The sequence below is a fragment of the Tachysurus fulvidraco genome, chromosome 2 (assembly GCF_022655615.1).
Source record: "Tachysurus fulvidraco isolate hzauxx_2018 chromosome 2, HZAU_PFXX_2.0, whole genome shotgun sequence".
Lineage (NCBI taxonomy): Eukaryota > Metazoa > Chordata > Actinopteri > Siluriformes > Bagridae > Tachysurus > Tachysurus fulvidraco.
Genome location: NC_062519.1, coordinates 27,087,355 through 27,106,041, shown reverse-complemented (window position 1 = coordinate 27,106,041; position 18,687 = coordinate 27,087,355). Strand labels below are relative to the sequence as shown.

Here is an 18,687-nt window from a genome sequence, read left to right as displayed (position 1 = left end):
ATCCGAACTACCTCGGGTCACGGGGAGCCTGTGCCTATCTCAGGCGTCATCGGGCATCAAGGCAGGATACACCCTGGATGGAGTGCCAACCCATCACAGGGCACACACACACACACACTCTCATTCACTCATACAATCACACACTACGGACAATTTTCCAGAGATGCCAATCAACCTACCATGCATGTCTTTGGACCGGGGGAGGAAACCGGAGTACCCGGAGGAAACCCCCGAGGCACGGGGAGAACATGCAAACTCCGCACACACAAGGCGGAGGCGGGAATCAAACCCCGACCCTGGAGGTGTGAGGCGAACGTGCTACCCACTAAGCCACCGTGCCCCCCTCCAATATTGTAATTGTTCTTGTTAAAAAAACAGCAGAATGGGGGGCATTAACCATGGCCAGATGGGGTCTTTTAAGTATTTTAGATTGCCCCTAATATTTTCATGCACAGTGGTCATTAGAGTGTGCACAGAGTGATGTGAATAACATCCAGTAAGAAGAAGTTTTACAAGCAAAACCACCATAAAGACAGCTGCTTTATGGTTTTTAAGTGCAGGCGTTCCTTGTCTGTTAATATCATAGCTATCAAAAATGATAAGGCGCTCTAATATTGTAGCAAGAATGAAAATATTATATCAGTGATATCGTTCCTATCAAGATTTCATTACAGATCGTTATCAATGGCATTGCTGCACATTAAATTCAGCTTTTCTAAACTATAAGTAAATTAATTCCAAAAATGTATATCACGGTGCTGTTGAGTTCTCAATAACAACTGATAAGAAGTTAATTAATTTCCTCAAACAGACAACAATATTACAATCAAACAGAGAACAATATTTACTGTCTGTAAAGTAAATCACTTTTAATGCATTCATTGTAACGTGATAGTTTCCATAGTAGACACTTACACAGGGACTTAAATGGCAGATGTTCTCCATAAACCATTTTTAAGTGTGTATAATGGCTGTGCTTATGGGTTCAGCAATTAGCAAAAGACAAAACTACTCCCATTCTCCTGTCCCTGAACCAGCCAATATCTGTGTTCATTTATTTGTCTTGAAAACAAAAATTTGTAAAATAAGAGGAATATCCATTGTTCTGCTTCAAATGCAAGACCCACATTCTTAGGCAATGTATACTAAAAAGGTTATGGCTCTGTCCTGGTAGTCATTATATTTGAACTCACAACCTTCAGGTCATTAGCACACTGAGCTGTAAATGGATGCCATGCAGTGAACAGATTCATGTCTGTGGCCTTGATCTTCTTTCTGGGGTTTTCTGTTGAAGCACAAGAACAAATTCTGACTTCTGCTGTTTCCATTGAGGCATGTTTTGAAAATGCTTTATAGGGGTTGATCGCTTCACCCAGATGCCATATAAATCAGAGATCAAATAATAAAATGAAATTCAGAACAGAACTATCATAACCATCTTATTGCAGAGTGGCACTTATTATAAATCTATGATATAATACTATACAATTTAAAATATACTCCACAGTACTCATATACTGCCCTGAAATCATGGCATGGTTTTAATACTATGCTGCTATAAGCTTATCATGAATCATTTCCTATTGACTGAAAAGCAAGCAGTAGAGGAGTTGCCATTGGTTATTTTTGCTCTCGGGCTGTTGATTGATAATCATTCCTGTGGAAGTGGAAGGTACTCTCTGCTTGGTGACACATGGGTTGCTATTGATTTAGCATCATAATTACTGCACAGCCATTCTTAATTTATTTGCCAGGCTGATATGAATATTTGATGTTCCCATGGGGAGATTCGGCCCCTTCTGAAGGTGGAAGGAAGGAAAGGCAGCTGTGCTATAGTTACACAGCACTATGTTGTACAAAGTACCAACAAGAAACACAACACATGTTGATAGTGGTGAATTATCACTCAGTAAATTTCTTTAAAAAAAAAAAAATGACACATTATGCATAGACATGATGCATTTTTCTTTATTGACTAGTTGGAAAACATAAACTCAAGACAAATAGTTCTGTCAATTGGTCCCTCAGGGCTTAAGAGATAGAGGTAAACAAAATTGTTCTGAAAAAAATTTATTTATTCTTCCTCACAAATTTTCCTCCTTAAACTGAGCCATTTAAATATCAAGCAAATCTACAGAAATATGTTTTTTCCATGGAAATACAGCAAGCAAAAAAGGTCTCCATTGGAAATATATATGCAAAGTAAAAATATTTTTGCAGTGGACATACTCTTAGCAAAATCTCTTCCATATTAATCAAAGCATACTCCTAAAATAAATAGACTCCATAAAATATTTCTAAACAAATATCATTCTGATTTCTGTTTATTTTATGCTTCAAAGAAATAACCATCCATTAGGTATTATCTAATCTGGTGCTGAATTTCAGATCTGAGGAAAACGGTTATCTTTACTAAAACTGATTCATCTCATGCAAAACTATGCACAGTAATGCTTTGATGCATTAGACAGGCTACTTGATTAGCACACAAAATATCACCCAAGCATCTGCCATTAAAGTCTATACCCAAGTAAAGACTAGTCTATAACCTGATAACAGAAATGATTGTGCTTTTTTACATTTCAGAATTGCCCTTTGTACTAATGTACTTGGTAAGTCTAATTGAAATGATGCTGATGTCATCTTGAACAGAGCAAACAGCAAGCAATCTAGTAATGAGTTATACACTATAATGTAGAGAGATACAGATGATGGCAAAGGCATCATAGTCATGATAGATGATATTTTAAGCACAGTTTATTGAAGCTTTATCTGTCATATTAGCAATCCTGAGCAAGATTAAGCATGCCATGCCATTTTTATGTACATATTTGTTGCCTATTTTGAACATTGTCTCTCAGCTAAAATAAAGGCTAATGGTATTTTCCCCCTCCTCTCAATCTTAGGTGGCATTATGAAAAGGAGGGAGGAAAAAGCAGAGCTGAATCCTGCTCTTAAAGGTTCTAATACATCATTTAGGTTCTGTAGTCTGAGAAAGTCTGCTCTGCCACAGAATCCACAAATGGCTTTTACCACTGCTGCTAATCGCATCCACTCTTCACATGAATCCTTTAATTGAAATTTCTGACTTTAATCCCCTTGATTGGATAATTGATATTGACTAGAACTGTAGCATTTTTAGCAAGATCCACTTGCATGGGGTTATTTGACAATAGGATTTACCACAAACTACCCTTTTGTAATTTCTCTTTCACGGCCGGATGAGAGTTTAGCCTTTGGGAATGCTTCCCTCTCATTGTCTTCACATGAAAATGAAATGTTAATGAACACATAGTAGCTGGTCTGTGAAGAGCATGCAGGAAGAAGCATGCCTCCCTCATCAAATCTAATAAAACACAAGTGACTCAAGAGACACACTGGAGCACAGACCTCATTTAAACCCTCTGCTTATCACAAACTTTTTTTTTTCTTTTTTTTTTCAATTAAAATGTGATAATTAGCTCACCTGACCTAACCTAAAGTTTAAAAACTAATACTCAAAATCTATTATCTTTCTTCAGACACTTAGAAAAACATATACATTAACATTAACTATTAAAGCAATAATAAATAGTATGGTTAAGAACAAAAGCTCATAACAATACATGATTTGCACCAAAGGCAGTTTTTCTCCCATACCAGTGGTTCTAGTATGAACCCCACCATACTATGACAAGGACACTTAATGAAGAACACTGTGGTTGAAATTATGAAAAGTGCATACACCAATCATTTTAGTGCAACATACATAGCTCATTTTGTCAGACATGATCAAAGCCGAGCAGTTAGAGTGGGCTAGACAGAGTTAGGGCTGAGGAACTGAACCTATAACACATAAATCAAGAGCATGTTATATCAGAGACAAAGGATTTTATCATGGATAAGTGCTTTTTGTCTTCTGAATTAGGTGTGTATTTTCCAAAAATGTAAGGAGACACAGAAATCTCGCAAATAAAAGCTAAAGGACATTAATCACAAGTCTAGTAGCACCCAATTTCACAGTGGATTACCTAGTGCAGAGAATATATTGGCTTTTGAACTCAACACATAACTAAATGGAGCCAGAATAAAGCAATAAACCATAAATACACCATTCAAAATGTCATGTCAGATGTGAGGTAAGGGTCTCGATCTCCACTTACTGAGCATTAGAAATGATTTACAAAGAAGTTCCCCTTAAAAACTGACCATGGATCCACACTTTGAGGTCTGCTGCTGTGATCCCAACCCTAAAACGGCAACCAAACCTGGTCCCCGATCAGTGTCTAAGGGTAATTTCCTCTGAATATTTGATCACTGAAGCCTGGTTGAGATCAACATTGAGTTGGTTGGGATGAGTGGAGCCATGTGCTACACTGGGCTGTGGTCGGGTGAGGCATGTGTGGCTGTCAGCAAACACTCGTGTTGCTCCCTGGTCCTGCGTAAGTCAGAATACAGACGCGCTTCTAGGGTTACAGACAGTTTATCACTCAGTTCTGCTGTGATTGTCTGAGGACCATACCCAGTTTGGGCTAATTGTGGGGGTGAATACCCTTCTGTGGGCTCAAGAGTCTGGACTGAGTGCCCGGACTCTTCTGCAACTTCTGGTTGACCCAGAGTACTATCAGTCACCGGAGGGAGTTCAGAGGGTGCAAGCTCTGCCTTTTCTTTCAACTCTCTAATGGTGTCAGTATTGGAAGGGTACTTTATATGGTCCTCTTTTGGAGATGCAAGACTCTTATCAGCAGCTCCCAAGATCTGATTGACCTTAGGCATCTCTGCAAGGTTGGCAGTCCCGTCACTGTTTTCTTCATCTGGCCCGCTGACAATTCGTGGAAGTGTGCTGTGGTAGCTACTTTCTAGAGGGTAGTTAACTGTCTCCCCACGACGAAGGGGGCTGCGATAACGATCAAAGGAGGAATGGAAACGCTGGCCAGGATCACTATACTGCTTGGATCGCTGCCACTGCTTGCGTAGATGCACACGAGACCGGTGCTTTGAGCGCACTGGTGACTCCTGCTGATCAAACTGGGGATCATGGCGCAGAAACTCATGGAAGAGTGCATCCGTTTTTTCATCTATGCTATAGTCCCGGAAAGACAAGGCATGAGACTGAGAGTCAGACTGTGTAAACATCTGCCCATAGGGTGACCACACCAAAGCACCTTCTTCCAATTCTATCACCGTATCACTACCTCCACTAGCTCCACCAGGTTCTACTTCAAGTTCTTCATCAAATATGTCTGTGTCAAAGGTGTCAAATACTGTTCCTCTATGTGCAGAGCTGGTGAAGAAATGTCTGCGTTCCATAGCTGATCCTGAGTCCTCCTTGCTATCACTGCTGCTCCGGAACAGCCGTATCTCATCAGGGGCACGAGAGGGGGCATCTATAGATGCATAGCCACTGTCCATTTGCAGAAGCTTCCGGGTACTTGATTCGTCACTCCCTTTCTCAGAGTCCACACTATCCTGCTTCCTTCTTTTCTCCAGACCATCATTCCCAGGTATCTCTGCATCTCCTTCCATCCCATCCCCAATGTCCTGGGAAAGGTAACATGGAAGCCCACTCTTCTCTGTCCGAAGCCTAAGCGAAGACACGCTGTCTGCATCACTATGCACTGACTCTTTGTCATTGTTACTGCTCTGGTCAGATGAGATGTACTGCTCCAGAGAGGCGCGCAAGGTCCAGATGTCACGATAAAGGCTCTGGTGATCTGTGCTCTCCCGACGACAGCCCACACCAGCATCATCTTGGGACTCAGCACTCAGGCCAATCATGCCAGGCCCCATTGCTCTGCTGCAGCTTGGCTCCACCATCACCTCGACCTCTAACCTGCAAAGAGCAATGCATAAAGATCGTCAGATATAATCACACACTTGGCATAGTCAGTGGGACGGGAGCTTGCACAATTACAGGTGATACACATTAGGTGGTCTGTAAATATTGTTCCTCAGACAGGCAAACAGGAAATTCAAGCAGATGTTACTGCCAAAGCACAGATGGTGTACTGTTGAATGGCACACACAGTGAAAGAAATAGAGAACGGCCAGCATTCTCAGTAAGTGTAAATGCAAAAGCAGTGATGCAACCTATGAAATCATCATGGACTAAGCAATGATACATATCCCTAATAACTATGGATATCTGAGAATACTGGAGGCACTTTCCAAACAGCTTTAATCTTCAAAAGTGCCCCAAGACTATTTGGCATATCTTCTAAACATTACAATTGCCGACAAGGTCAGAGTACCCTTCTAAGAATCACTTCCATTGCTCCAGCATGGAATGGCTTGTTTTTGCGTGCAGGAGAGGTGGATGATTGCTGCAACACACAGATGGGGAGGGAATTAAAGATACCTGCCGAGGGACGGTGGGGGTGTGGATGGGGGGGAAAGGAGACGTGGTGAGCAATAGGTCACATCCTTGGTGCGGGCGATGTACTGGATGAGGTCGATATGGTGGGCACCGTTCTCCTCCTGGTCCATGCTTTCACTGGCTGCTCGCTGCCTCTGGAAAGGCCTCCGTTTGGGGGAGCCTGCTAGACAGAGTGCATATTATCAGTACATGCAACGTGTCCTTTTACGGGACTCACAGTTAATCTGTCTATTGATTTGTTTTTGTTTTTTTGTCCATAACCTTTCTATTTGTATCACATTTCCATTTGAATTGTCAACTCCATGTAATTCGTTAATAGATGAACAAAAATTTAATTCTATTTATTCTATTTATTTGGCTGTATGAATTTTAATTCACTAAGAGTAATTCTCTCTCTCTCTCTCTCTCTCTCTCTCTCTCTCTCTCTCTCTCTCTCTCTCTCTCTCACTCTTTTTCTGTCTTTCTCAGTTTGGCTAAGAGCAAGACTACTGGAAGGAAGTCATCCGGCCATCTGCCGATATTTAACCAAAGCCACTCCCTTTTACACACACACACACACACACACACACACACACACACACACACACACACACACACACACACACACACACACACACACACACACACACACACACACACACACACACACACACACATATATACACACACACATTTTACACTATTCTATTACTGTTTTTATTATTTCATAAATGTATGGTGTCAATAAAAGGTTTAAAATAATTATTTTATGAATACAGCATGCCACTGAGTCTTACTATGTCAAATTAAGGGGCTGCGAGAGGTTATGTTTTTCTTGCACTACAAAGTAATAATAATAAAAAAAATTAATAATAAATGGCACATTGTGTTTTTAATTAGTTTATAGTTACATTTAATGTTGTAGAATCTCCACAAAACATTTTATCAGTTTATTATTACTTGTATTATAGCTACTCACCGTGATTCTATCACAAGCCTCCCATTATTTTCTCTATTTAATTAATTAGTTAGTAGTTCTTTTCTCTATTTAATTAATTGGTTAGAAGTTAATTAATAATTATAAATTGACCTTTAGAAAGCATTGACACTGGAGACTCTTTACATAAACACATCTCCATATCAATGATCATTTTTTTGGTTAAAATAATTTTTTTATAAATGTTTTATTAGGCGTAGATTATGCAGATCATCCACCATGAGAGGCTCTCTGAATAAACTGCTGTTACTATAGAAACAATAAAGTATCATAGCAAGTGCATTAATATAAACCTGACATTTGATTTGCAGCCAGAACTAGTGTCAGAACTGCTAGTACTATACAAAAATCTTAAGGTATACTGTATGCAAGAAGTTAAAATGAATGCAAATAATAATAATAATAATAATAATAATAATAATAATAATAATAATAATAATAATAATAATAAATATTATTATTATTATTATTATTATTATCATTGATATTATTATTACATTCATTATTTCTTTTAAAAATAAAAGAAATGCTACAACGTGCAGTAAGCAGTTATATAACTAAAGAAAATCAATATTTGGTTTTGATGACACTCTTTCTTAAATAATAGTCCCAGATACAATTTATTTTTATAAGGCATTTAGCTATTATTTTTTTAGAGCATTTAAGAGAATCTGCTACAGTTCTTCTGGAGACTTTGACTGTCACACTTTTTTTGCATTCAAAACCCAGGAGTCTTTATTATGTTTTTACTTGAAATGTTGTCTCTTATGTAATATGTTCGGATTGTTTGAAAATCTAAAAATCTTTTCATCCTGACTCAATTGTGCAGACTTCATTAAATAGATATCTACAGTACAAGTTTGTACTGAATAAAAAGGGTGACTAATCCACCTTGAACATTCAGACAGAATAGATTTATAATAATAATATATCAAATAATAATAAATTGATTCTACTAAGTGCCATCCCCTTTCTTCCCTGGGTTCCAGGGCCTGAACAATCCCTCTCTTAAGTCTAATGAATATTCCAAATACAGTCTAGGTTACAGAGCAGTGGCTCTGCAGCTTGAGCTGAGCTGTCTCACCTCTGGTCTCCAGGCTGGAGGCTCTCTGGTTGCTGTCGAACTTCCATCTCTTGATCTTAAGGTAAGGACTGGCTCCTTCCAGACTGGCATGCCTCCGCAGCTTGGTAAAGAAATGCATTACGGGACCCTGAGGGACACAGCTTGAGGCAGAGTCACCCAGGGCTAAAGAGAGTGCTGGTTCTCGCCCGCTGCTTGGACTGCCCCCATTTCTCAAGCTTGCACCTCTCATTTCCATCTGATTGAGAAAAATACCATTATTGCAAAAATATATTTTTTATTTTATGAATTACGAAAAGGTAACCTATTTTGAATTTTTGTGACCAATTTTATCTCAGGGTTCTCAGTCGTTCCCAGATTTTGTTACTGTATGTATGACCTAAAATACCAGACTTCTTATTCTGCCCCAGTTGGTGGGTGTGAATGCTATAGTTGTGTGTCTATTATTTGTGTCTATTACCAAGCTGGGTCTTGGAGGCTCTGGGCTGGGAGATGGTGGGCTCTCACAGAAGCTGGTATCCACAGTGGAGTTGAGGGCATCACCTGGCAGAGCTGAACTGGGACTTAGGCTACGAAGAGCTGTCTGTGGCAGTGGGCGCATTGGAGGCTGAGTACAGACAACAGACATCACAGCATTGCCTTTTACACCAAGCTAAAGCTCACCAAATGTTCCACTTTAATTGTGCAGGTAAGGCATCTGTTTACATTTGCATGAGTTTTTTACCAACTTGCATGAGCGGTTTTTGATCTGGATGCTTATATACTAACACTAGTACTTATATATACTCTAATAACTTTAGTATCTAATGCAAATAATACTCCAGTGTATCCCTTTCTAGTACATTTCCCCTTGGAAGTCTAATATCAGTTGTTGGAGCATTTGTTGGTTTTAATGTGCACATGAATGCTATCATGAACACTTTAGTCCCATATTGAAGCAATAAGGGTGTGGGTTAGACTGATATGGCTGTTCTTAGGCATGACACAAAGTGATGATAAAATCATTGTAATGCCTTCTCACAGCTTATTACTTTTATAAAATGGTGACGAAAACTATGTGATAAAATCCTGTGCGATTAAATCTATTTTTCAATAAAAAAAACTGCTATTGCAGGGCACCAAGCCTGAGGCAACTTATCTGAAGTAATACACAACCAACAATAACCCATGTTCAAGATCTAACCACCATGAAACTCACCGTATAGAGTTTCATATATAACACATGTACTGATGGAATTTAGTAGCTACCTTTAGACTTCCAGCAAAAGAGTAAGCCAACAGCTTATATTTCATTCTCAAGTAAAGGTAAATTTAATTATAGAAAATGTGATCCACATGTGAAGGAAATAGTTTGATGTACACTCAGCATGCCTTTGACACCTAAAGTAATACTATAATCAGAGCCTGAAATGTGAGTACTCTTCTCCCTGTTGAACAGTACTTCACACAGACAGCTAAGCACCAACCACCAATCTGAAGCTTTTAATTCACCCACTGGCATCGCCAATGCTGTGACATACGTCATATTGAATCCTGCAATGTGTCACCTGGAAGATGGAGAGGCTGGATTTAGTGACAGGCCGTGTTGTCATGGCAACGTTGTTCTCCGATGACTCACACTCGTGGATGGTGACGATCTTGAGGGCGGCCGGCGGGAGATGGAGGTGTGTGAGCCTGGCGTTCTTTAGGTGATGGAAGTCGCCCTCAGTTAGTGTGTATCTGAAGACAGAAAGACAAAGGAGGCTGAATAATGTCGGTCTGAATAAAATTACTGTGCCATATAAGGAGAAAATGAATGCTTAAATGAATATTAGAGAGAACTGAGAATTATATTGTGTGGGTGTGGGGTTGCATATAGTTGGTGATTCATATATTACACATATGCTAGCGTTAGACACACAGCCAGCTCTTACAAGCAGATGATTTTTTTATATATCAATGAATTATTATCCTGTTAGAGTAAATTATATTCTTTATTCTTATATACTTTATTGTCTATGCTATTGTATATAAACAATATATATATATATATATATATATATATATATATATATATATATATATGTATATATATATATATATATATATATGGTTGAGTGTGTTTGTGTGTGTGTTTGCGCTTATAACAGAGTAACAGAGATGGCTGTGAGTAGGCTCCTGACCTTCGCCCTTTCTCCTGTGCCTTCTTGCTATGGTCGAAGAGGGCTGCCTCGTTGAAGGACACACGCCGACCTGTGCTTCCCGTGGACAGGAAGCGCTCGGTCTCCATATCGTGGGAGCTGGCTGCCGACAAACACTCTGACTCATCCACACGGATCGTGATTTCTGCATGGGGAGAACAAATATACCCCCTGCTTCATTTATGCATGAAACTCTGTATGATACAGAATGTAAAAATGTGCTTGACGATTGCTATGAATCCTAGCCAAAGGGGAAGATCAATATGATATTAGAAAATGCGTGTTGTATAACAGCAACATTGTGATGATGAATGCATGCTTTTTCTTCTCTCATTTTGGTTCAGGAACATTTATGGATATTTGATAAACTATCAAACTCCTATACGAAGCTAACGATATGAGATCTAATTTCATGCAGGCACAAACATAATGATAATTTAGTTGGGCATGAAGCAATTTATTTCCCATAATGGTATTTACAGTATCTGAGATCAGGAAAAGCCTAAATCAGTCCTGTGCCATTTGTTACAAACTGACTCAGTAGCTATACACAATGTATGTCATCCCTCTATAATAAATAGTGGCATTTCAACCCAACTAAATTCAACACACCTAGGGACTGTATCCTTATACCATATCACTCTTGAATGCTGAATTCTTATTGGTCAAAAGGTCTTGATTCATTTTCTATAGCAGTAGCTCTGACAGTAGTTCTGCCTACAACGTTTATATTAACATGCTTGTTGCACCATATGAATGTATTTATTTAAAAAGAGGCTGATGAGGGATTTAAGTGATAGACCTTTATAAATATTTCACAATACTAAATATAACTATAGCTATTTATAGCTAAATATATGGAATGGATTAAAAATTAAATGCAATGGCTGTGGAAGAAGAGGATAAAAGACATTCATCTTATTAGTAGAAGGGTACCGTTATTAGTTGTTTATTAAGAATAGAATAGAGGAATAAATCACTTTCAGAGTGAAATTGATCTGTGTATTATTACAAAAACATGATGGCTAAGCATCTATTGCAAATTCATCTGATCACATCCCAGCCCAACCAGATTTTACACTTAAACTAACTTCTCTCAGTTTTTCTCATTTTTTTTGTTTATGAAAAAAAAAACAGTTTAATAATAGACCATAGGCAAACATGTATAATAGACCATAGGCATTTTACCATGCACCAACTGCGTTTCCTCAATATGGGAGGTGTTCGGCTTCTCTGGATCATCGCTACGCTTGAAGCAGGGAATGAACCTAAATATAAAAAAGAGCCAGATTTAGTGCTTCATAGTTTTATCATCACTGTCATCACATGTCTACATGACAAACCAAATGAACTCAGTCTGATGCACTCAGCCCACTGTGCTATCTACAGAACAATTTGCTGATTAAAGGAGACAGTTTGTCTGTCCATATGGGGCTGTGTAACAGTGAGAATAAACTGGGGGTGCTTTTGCAGCCTGCCATAGTGACTCCTCACTGTGTGTGTGTGTGTGTGTGTGTGTGTGTGTGTGTGTGTGTGTGTGTGTGTGTGTGTGTGTGTGTGTGTGTGTGTGTGTGTGTGTGTGTGTGTGTGTGTGTCTGTGTGTGTGTGTGTGTCTAAGTGAGAGAGAGAGAGAGAGAGAGAGAGAGAGAGAGAGCGAGAGCGAGAGAGCGAGAGAGAGAGAGAGAGAGAGAGAATCGGAGCGTACTTGACGTGCCAGGAGCGATTAATCATGGCTGATAGCTGCTATGAGATCTCATTAGTACAGTATCATCGTTTGTGGGAGACTGCAGTGCAAGCACAATTATTACCTCACAGATATCATACACTGACACACACATAAAGAATAAAGTATAAATAAAGAATAAATAAAAAAATAACAAGAATAAAGAGAAAATGTTTAGTAATAACCGTCCTGTATCTAACATAACAAGAATTGTGAGGTACTACACCAATTTTTTGCATATGAATACTGAATATAAAATTGTGAGTTACCACATAACGAACCTTGACATAACACATGATAAACTGTGAGGTACCACACATGAAAGTGTAGTAACATACATGTAACTCTGTGGTAACACATGCAATAGCTATGTCTCAGATCCTGGATGATCCGTAAGCAAAAAGTCTATCATCTTTACATGATCAGCTAGTGCTTTACAGACTGAAAAGGAGAGAAAACTTCATTCTGTCGCTCAGATAGCCTTCCACTTCACCATTGTGCTCTTTCACTTAACGACATTGTTCCAGCCTTCTTTGCCACTATTGTTTTGCACAGCCATTCATTTCCACTCCTCGCTTTTCAAGGATGTCATATGCATGTATTTAGTCTAGCCATCAGGTGGCCAGTGTCCATGCATTTTGTGGTCAATGGATATTATCTACAAAGGATACTGTTAGTGGATTTAAAATAAGAACTACAAGCCAATCTAAGTCTTCTTCTCTGAATTCAATTATGGATTGCTTGATCCATGTTTTAGGTACAGTATCAGTGTCCACTGAGCTTACAAATGTTGCATGTAAATCCTGCACATGTGCATTTCAACTCTAGGGAATCAGTGAGTCAGTGAGTCTGTAGATCAGTCAACCAGCCAGTTGATAAAATCAGTGTATTTTTCAGTTGTTCTCAGTCATTCAGTGAGACAGTACGCCAGGTAGAAAGTCAGCAAGCCATGTAAAGAGTCAGTAAGCCAGTCAGTGAGTGACTAAGTGTATGAGAAAAAAGTGAGTGTTAGTCAGTCATAGTCAGTGAGTCTGTAAACCATTGTGTGTAAGTGAGTTAATCAGCACAGCAGTGAGGCAATCAGTCACTCTGTCTCTGAGCCAGTTTTCAGAGTCAGGCAGCTTATTTTATTGTGAATGATTTCAAACTAAAATAGAAGTTTATAACTTGCTGAGAGTTTCTGTTGTGAAGTTTTGTTTTACATTTACAGATATGTGAGGCTTTTGTCTCACCGAGCAAAGCTCCGCTCTCCCTCATGACAGCGGCGACAAACAATCAACAGGACAGACAGCAGAGCAATCGTCGCAGAGAGGAAGATGGACAAAAGAACAAGGTGGAGGACATAGCCATCCTCTACCCCACGCTCCAGAGGGAGCTCCTGTGTGAACACAACAGAGAAAAATTGCTTTACCAGACATGAAATTTCTTTAAACTCCCACATGCAGATATTTTTGATGCACTGTACACGTTAAAGCACAGGAAATGGACTCAAAATGGACATCTGGTAAATTGCAAACTTCAAAAATAGATTTTGTTTGATCTTGAAACTTTGATTTTGAAACTTTCATTTCCATTGAAAACAAAGAGACACAGAAGTCACAGAGAGTTTGGATGAAAGCACTAAATTACTGCACCATGGCACGCTCTCAACTCTTCACATGTGAGTGGGTGAAGAGGGTGAGAAGGACACAGGTGCATGTCGAGTGTAGTGTTCACTGCTTGTGAAGATTCACTGGTGCAGACTTAAGCACAATAGACACAAGGCTCTTTTATAAAAGGGATCAAAGAAAAGAAGCTAAAATCTGCACCCATGTAACCAAAATAGATATCAGCCAATAAAAGGTACTAGAACTGGTAAATGAATAATTATTTGAGATGAACATCAAGTTTCACCTTACAATTCCCACCTACACTTTTTTCATTTCATAGCACAATCTGTCCTTGATAACTTAGCAACTGTATGTGTTATATCGTTATCAGGTAAGAAGGGCTATCAGATTTAGTATTTATACCTGAGGTGCTCAACTCCATCATAGTTTAATGCATTGCCTTACATAATACACCTATTAAACCTGGTCTTATGTATCGCTCAGCAGAAAAATATAAACCAAACTGCACTGGACTTTCCTTTGGAAAGGAGAATTTACCATTTGAAACCATTAAGAAACCATAAATATATTTATTTTTGTTTTAAATGTTATCCGGCTTGTGTTTTTCTGCAAAAATAATGTTTGGTAAAGAAAGCTTGTATATTAAAAAGCACAACTGTCTAAAATGAAAAGCTAAGATTTGTAAAATAAATGAAACTTTCTCACATGGTGGATGTCAAACATTGATCAAGACGTTGGATAGCTATAACCTGTAGAAAAATTACATAAGCCTTATCAATTAAACTTTCAATCAAGAACCATCTGTCAAAATGTTTCGGTGAATAGAAATAAAGTAACCGTTAGAATTATCGCCGTACTTGAACTTTAGGCATTAAATCTTCTGTAGCTAAACAAATTACTGCTTAAACACAGCTACTGATTTCCTTATTAATAAAATAAGGCAGACGATGCCGGTAATTGAAGATACTGCCTGCGATTGATCTACATTGCATTATCTATCTAAGCCAAGTTGAATCTGAATGAACGCTGTCTTGCAGGGCTAATCAGTTTACATCAGGCCATGAATTCAATTAACAAAGGACACAGAACAGGATATTTTCTATTTGCATGTCTGAAGATAGTTCTAGAGAGAGAACTGAAGGAATAAGGGAAAACAGTCCAGGGCAGGGGACAGAAACAGAAATTAGCCCAATGACACATCAGTACGAGACAGAGGAAACAGGGCATGTACTTACTGTGGGGTTCTCTGTTAGGTTTTTCCAGATGGCAGACTCATTGCTCATGGTCCAGGTCAGCAGGTGCGTCCTCCTGAGATAGACAGGCAGCCACCTTAATACCAGAGTTCACTTAATCTAGCTTTGAAACATAAAATCCGAATACATAAATATGTGCATCCAGTGTACTCTTCAAAACGACACCTCTGAAATAGACACAGAACGTCTGAATGCTTAAGCCAGAAGGAGATCTTTCTGATTTGACAGGCAAAATGAATAACATGCAAATCTCCTTGTCCTCTTTGGCTACCTGTTGGTTTTCTACATTATTTGTTGTTTCTCCCAAAATCCTGATACACCACAGGAACTGGAGATTTGTCTTTGAGCCGATATGTTGTTTTATTTCTTTACAGCTAAATTTATGCAAGCATAACTTTGTCAAATATTACCAAAAGTGCTCTAACCAAAAAAAAAACAAACAAACAAAAAAAAAACAACAAAAAACAAAACAAAAACAAAAGAACCGTTGATCCCTTTAAGGCTAGCTGAAACACTATGGGGCCATTTTGTTTCCAATTATATTACACATAGTAGTAATGCATCATGCTTGATTTTATTTGACACTTTACTCAATACAGATTCTAACAGAATACAAGACTTAAGATCTCAACACATATCGGTGGCCAAAGCATAGCTTTAAACTAAAGAATTTAGCTTTAAATCTCCCATGTATGATCATATATACATACGCCCTGTAAAATCCCCACTCTCCCATTCTCCATATTACAAGGCATATTATGATCCAAGCCTTTCCTGCAGCTGAGGCCCTGCAGCATGTGTTCTCTATCAGATTATGTTATTAATGCTGCAGCTTCTGCCCAAAACACATAAACCTCTCGCTCTCTTGCGCTCTCCTTTTATCTCTGTATTTGCCAAACACATATATACACGCAGATAGAAGCACAAGCACACATATAAACTCACCTTCCAAGCACTTCCTTTCTCTCATATAGCAGAGAAAAGGCAACATGCAGAGCGATGTGTGTGCAGTCCCTTTTCCTTCAATGCTGAGATGCTGTCTGAAGTCAGTGTGTGTGTGTGTGTGTGTGTGTGTGTGTGTGTGTGTGTGTGTGTGTGTGTGTGTGTGTGTGTGTGTGTGTGTGTGTGTGTGTGTGTGTGTGTGTGTGTGTGTGTGTGTGTGAATGTGCAAGTAAGCAGCATTCAGCGTGTGTCTCGCTGTAAAAAAGCTCTCAGTTCCTGCTGCATACTTAGCCAGTCCCTGCCCACCCACAGCCTCATAACAGCTCAACAGCTCTCTCTCTCTCTCTCTCTCTCTCTCTCTCTCTCTCTCTCTCTCTCTCTCTCTCTCTCTCTCTCTCTCTCTCTCTTACACACATACACATGAAATGACTGAAGCTTTATTGCCTCAGTGATGTCTGATTTTCCACATCTAATCAAACAATATTATAATAACGCCTAATTATAAAAAAAAAAAAAAGGAAACTACTTCCTACACATTTTCCCACGGTAAACAAAATAAAAGCTGTTAATAAATTCAACTTTTTTTCAATTTGTGTTTAGGACAGGAATTATTTATTGAAGGACGTCTAGTCTTGTATGAATTAAATGAGCTGATCACATGAAAGTTCACAAGTTCTGTGATTTAAAAAAGAAAACCAAGGCAATTATGTCACATAAAAATTACCTCATCAAATTTAACCTATTTTACACACCTATCTTTTAACAGTTTGATTGTAATAAAGTAGATGAATAAGGATCAAGATAACGTATAAAAATCACTAAAATATGCAGTGCATTGCAGGGCAGAGGGACTCCATGACCAAACTCAGACATAATGTTCAGGCAAATCCCTGTACATGATAGCTACATAATATGGAAATCACACAGGTTTGTTGAGCTAAAGTGGCATTAATTTAAAGGTTAATTACACCCTGTTCAGTACCAAGAATCTCCAAATGTCTTGCCTTTTTGACATGCATGTGATCACTTTTAAATTGAATAACTCTGATTATAGGAAAACTCCCATTACACCCATAACATACTATACATAGATCACCTAACAATTTCATTCAAATGCATAGCAAATAAATTACAGCAGTCCACAATGCGCTACCTTTAAAAGGATCATCTTCAGTGCAAGCTTACCTAATTGTAATTTGCGGGATCCATGTACTAATGTTCCAGCCAAATCGAGCGAGCGTCTCGCAGCGCCTTGATTTCACTGTAAAGGCGTTAAGTGGATTTATGAATGAAATATCCCGGCTGTAGCCACGCCCACTGTGGAGAGCACCGTGTGACGTAGAAGGAGAGACGAACAGGATTGAGCTCCTTCAAGAATGCATAATAAGATATGTAAAAATCTCACTGAGATACACTCCGAGCCCAATCCACTAAACCTCAGGAACTATATCTAAAATCACATATTTGCTATTTTAGAAGAAGTCCCACATAATTCATTCCCACCCTAAATATCACTCAAAGATGACGTAATTAATGATGCATTGATAATTAGTGCCGTGCATCTGTTTGATAGTCCAAGTAAAAGGGTACACTGGCACAACTATGATTTATGGCTGTTTAATGAAAGACACAAACTAATGATGAATTTAAATTGCAGTAACCTTTTTAATATTTTACTGTCAGTCCTAATTGCTTGGGAGTCTTTGACATGGACCAGTCGCCACCTTCTGGTAACAAACGGACGCACTGTTCTACAATACAACTGTGTTCCTCTAATAGTTTTCTTGCCTACACAGATAGAACTGGACCCACCACCATCACCCCCACATGAATGCAACAGTTAAACCACACATTGTCACCCTCTGCTCTCTATGACACTATGGAACCTCTTTTTTAAATAGAGATATGAAGATAGTGAAATTAACTCTTGCTGCCTGGGTCTCCAAACATCTGTAACAGTCATGGATGGACAGAAAAAGTCACAGATGTTTGGATGGACAGAAAAAGTCACAGACGTTAATGGACAGAAAAAGTCACAGATGTTATTGGACAGAAAAAGTCACAGATGTTAATTTACAGAAAAAGTCACAGAAGTTTGCATGGACAGAAAAGGTCACAGATGTTTGGATAGACAGAAAAAGTCACAGATGTTAATGGGCAGAAAAAGTCACAGTTGTTTGGATAGACAGAAAAAGTCACAGATGTTAATGGGCAGAAAAAGTCACAGTTGTTTGGATAGACAGAAAAAGTCACAGACGATAATGGGCAGAAAAAGTCACAGTTGTTTGGATAGACAGAAAAAGTCACAGACGTTAATGGGCAGAAAAAGGTCACAGATGTTTGGATAGACAGAAAAAGTCACAGACGTTCGGATAGACAATGTTCGGATAGACAATGTTTTTTATTGACAGAAAAAGTCACAGTTGTTTGGATAGACAGAAAAAGTCACAGACGTTTGAATGGACACTAAAAGTCACAGATGTTTGGCTGGACAGAAAATGTCACTGTTGTTTGGATGGACAGAAAAGGTCACTGTTGTTTGGATGGACAGAAAAAGCACAGATGAT

General features: G+C 38.8%; 1 protein-coding gene across 3 annotated transcripts; it reads right to left on the bottom strand.

The window, feature by feature from the left end:
- Window positions 1–1,952: 1,952 nt before the first annotated feature.
- Window positions 1,953–17,428, bottom strand: cbarpb (CACN subunit beta associated regulatory protein b). Of its 3 annotated transcripts, none has more exons than XM_027169609.2 (10): window positions 17,306–17,428; window positions 15,161–15,233; window positions 13,548–13,693; window positions 11,781–11,860; window positions 10,575–10,737; window positions 9,960–10,131; window positions 8,873–9,019; window positions 8,416–8,650; window positions 6,338–6,518; window positions 1,953–5,812 (listed from the first exon to the last, which is right to left on the bottom strand). In XM_027169609.2, exons 2-10 carry the CDS (start codon window positions 15,206–15,208, stop codon window positions 4,351–4,353), a joined length of 2,634 nt encoding a protein of 877 aa, XP_027025410.2. In that variant the 5' UTR covers window positions 15,209–15,233; window positions 17,306–17,428; the 3' UTR covers window positions 1,953–4,350. The 3 variants fall into 3 exon arrangements, with proteins under 3 accessions (XP_027025410.2, XP_047666500.1, XP_047666499.1); XM_047810544.1 differs by lacking the exon at window positions 17,306–17,428 and adding an exon at window positions 16,124–16,315 and having other exon boundaries at window positions 15,161–15,281; XM_047810543.1 differs by lacking the exon at window positions 17,306–17,428 and adding an exon at window positions 16,124–16,315.
- Between the last annotated feature and the right edge of the window lie 1,259 nt (window positions 17,429–18,687).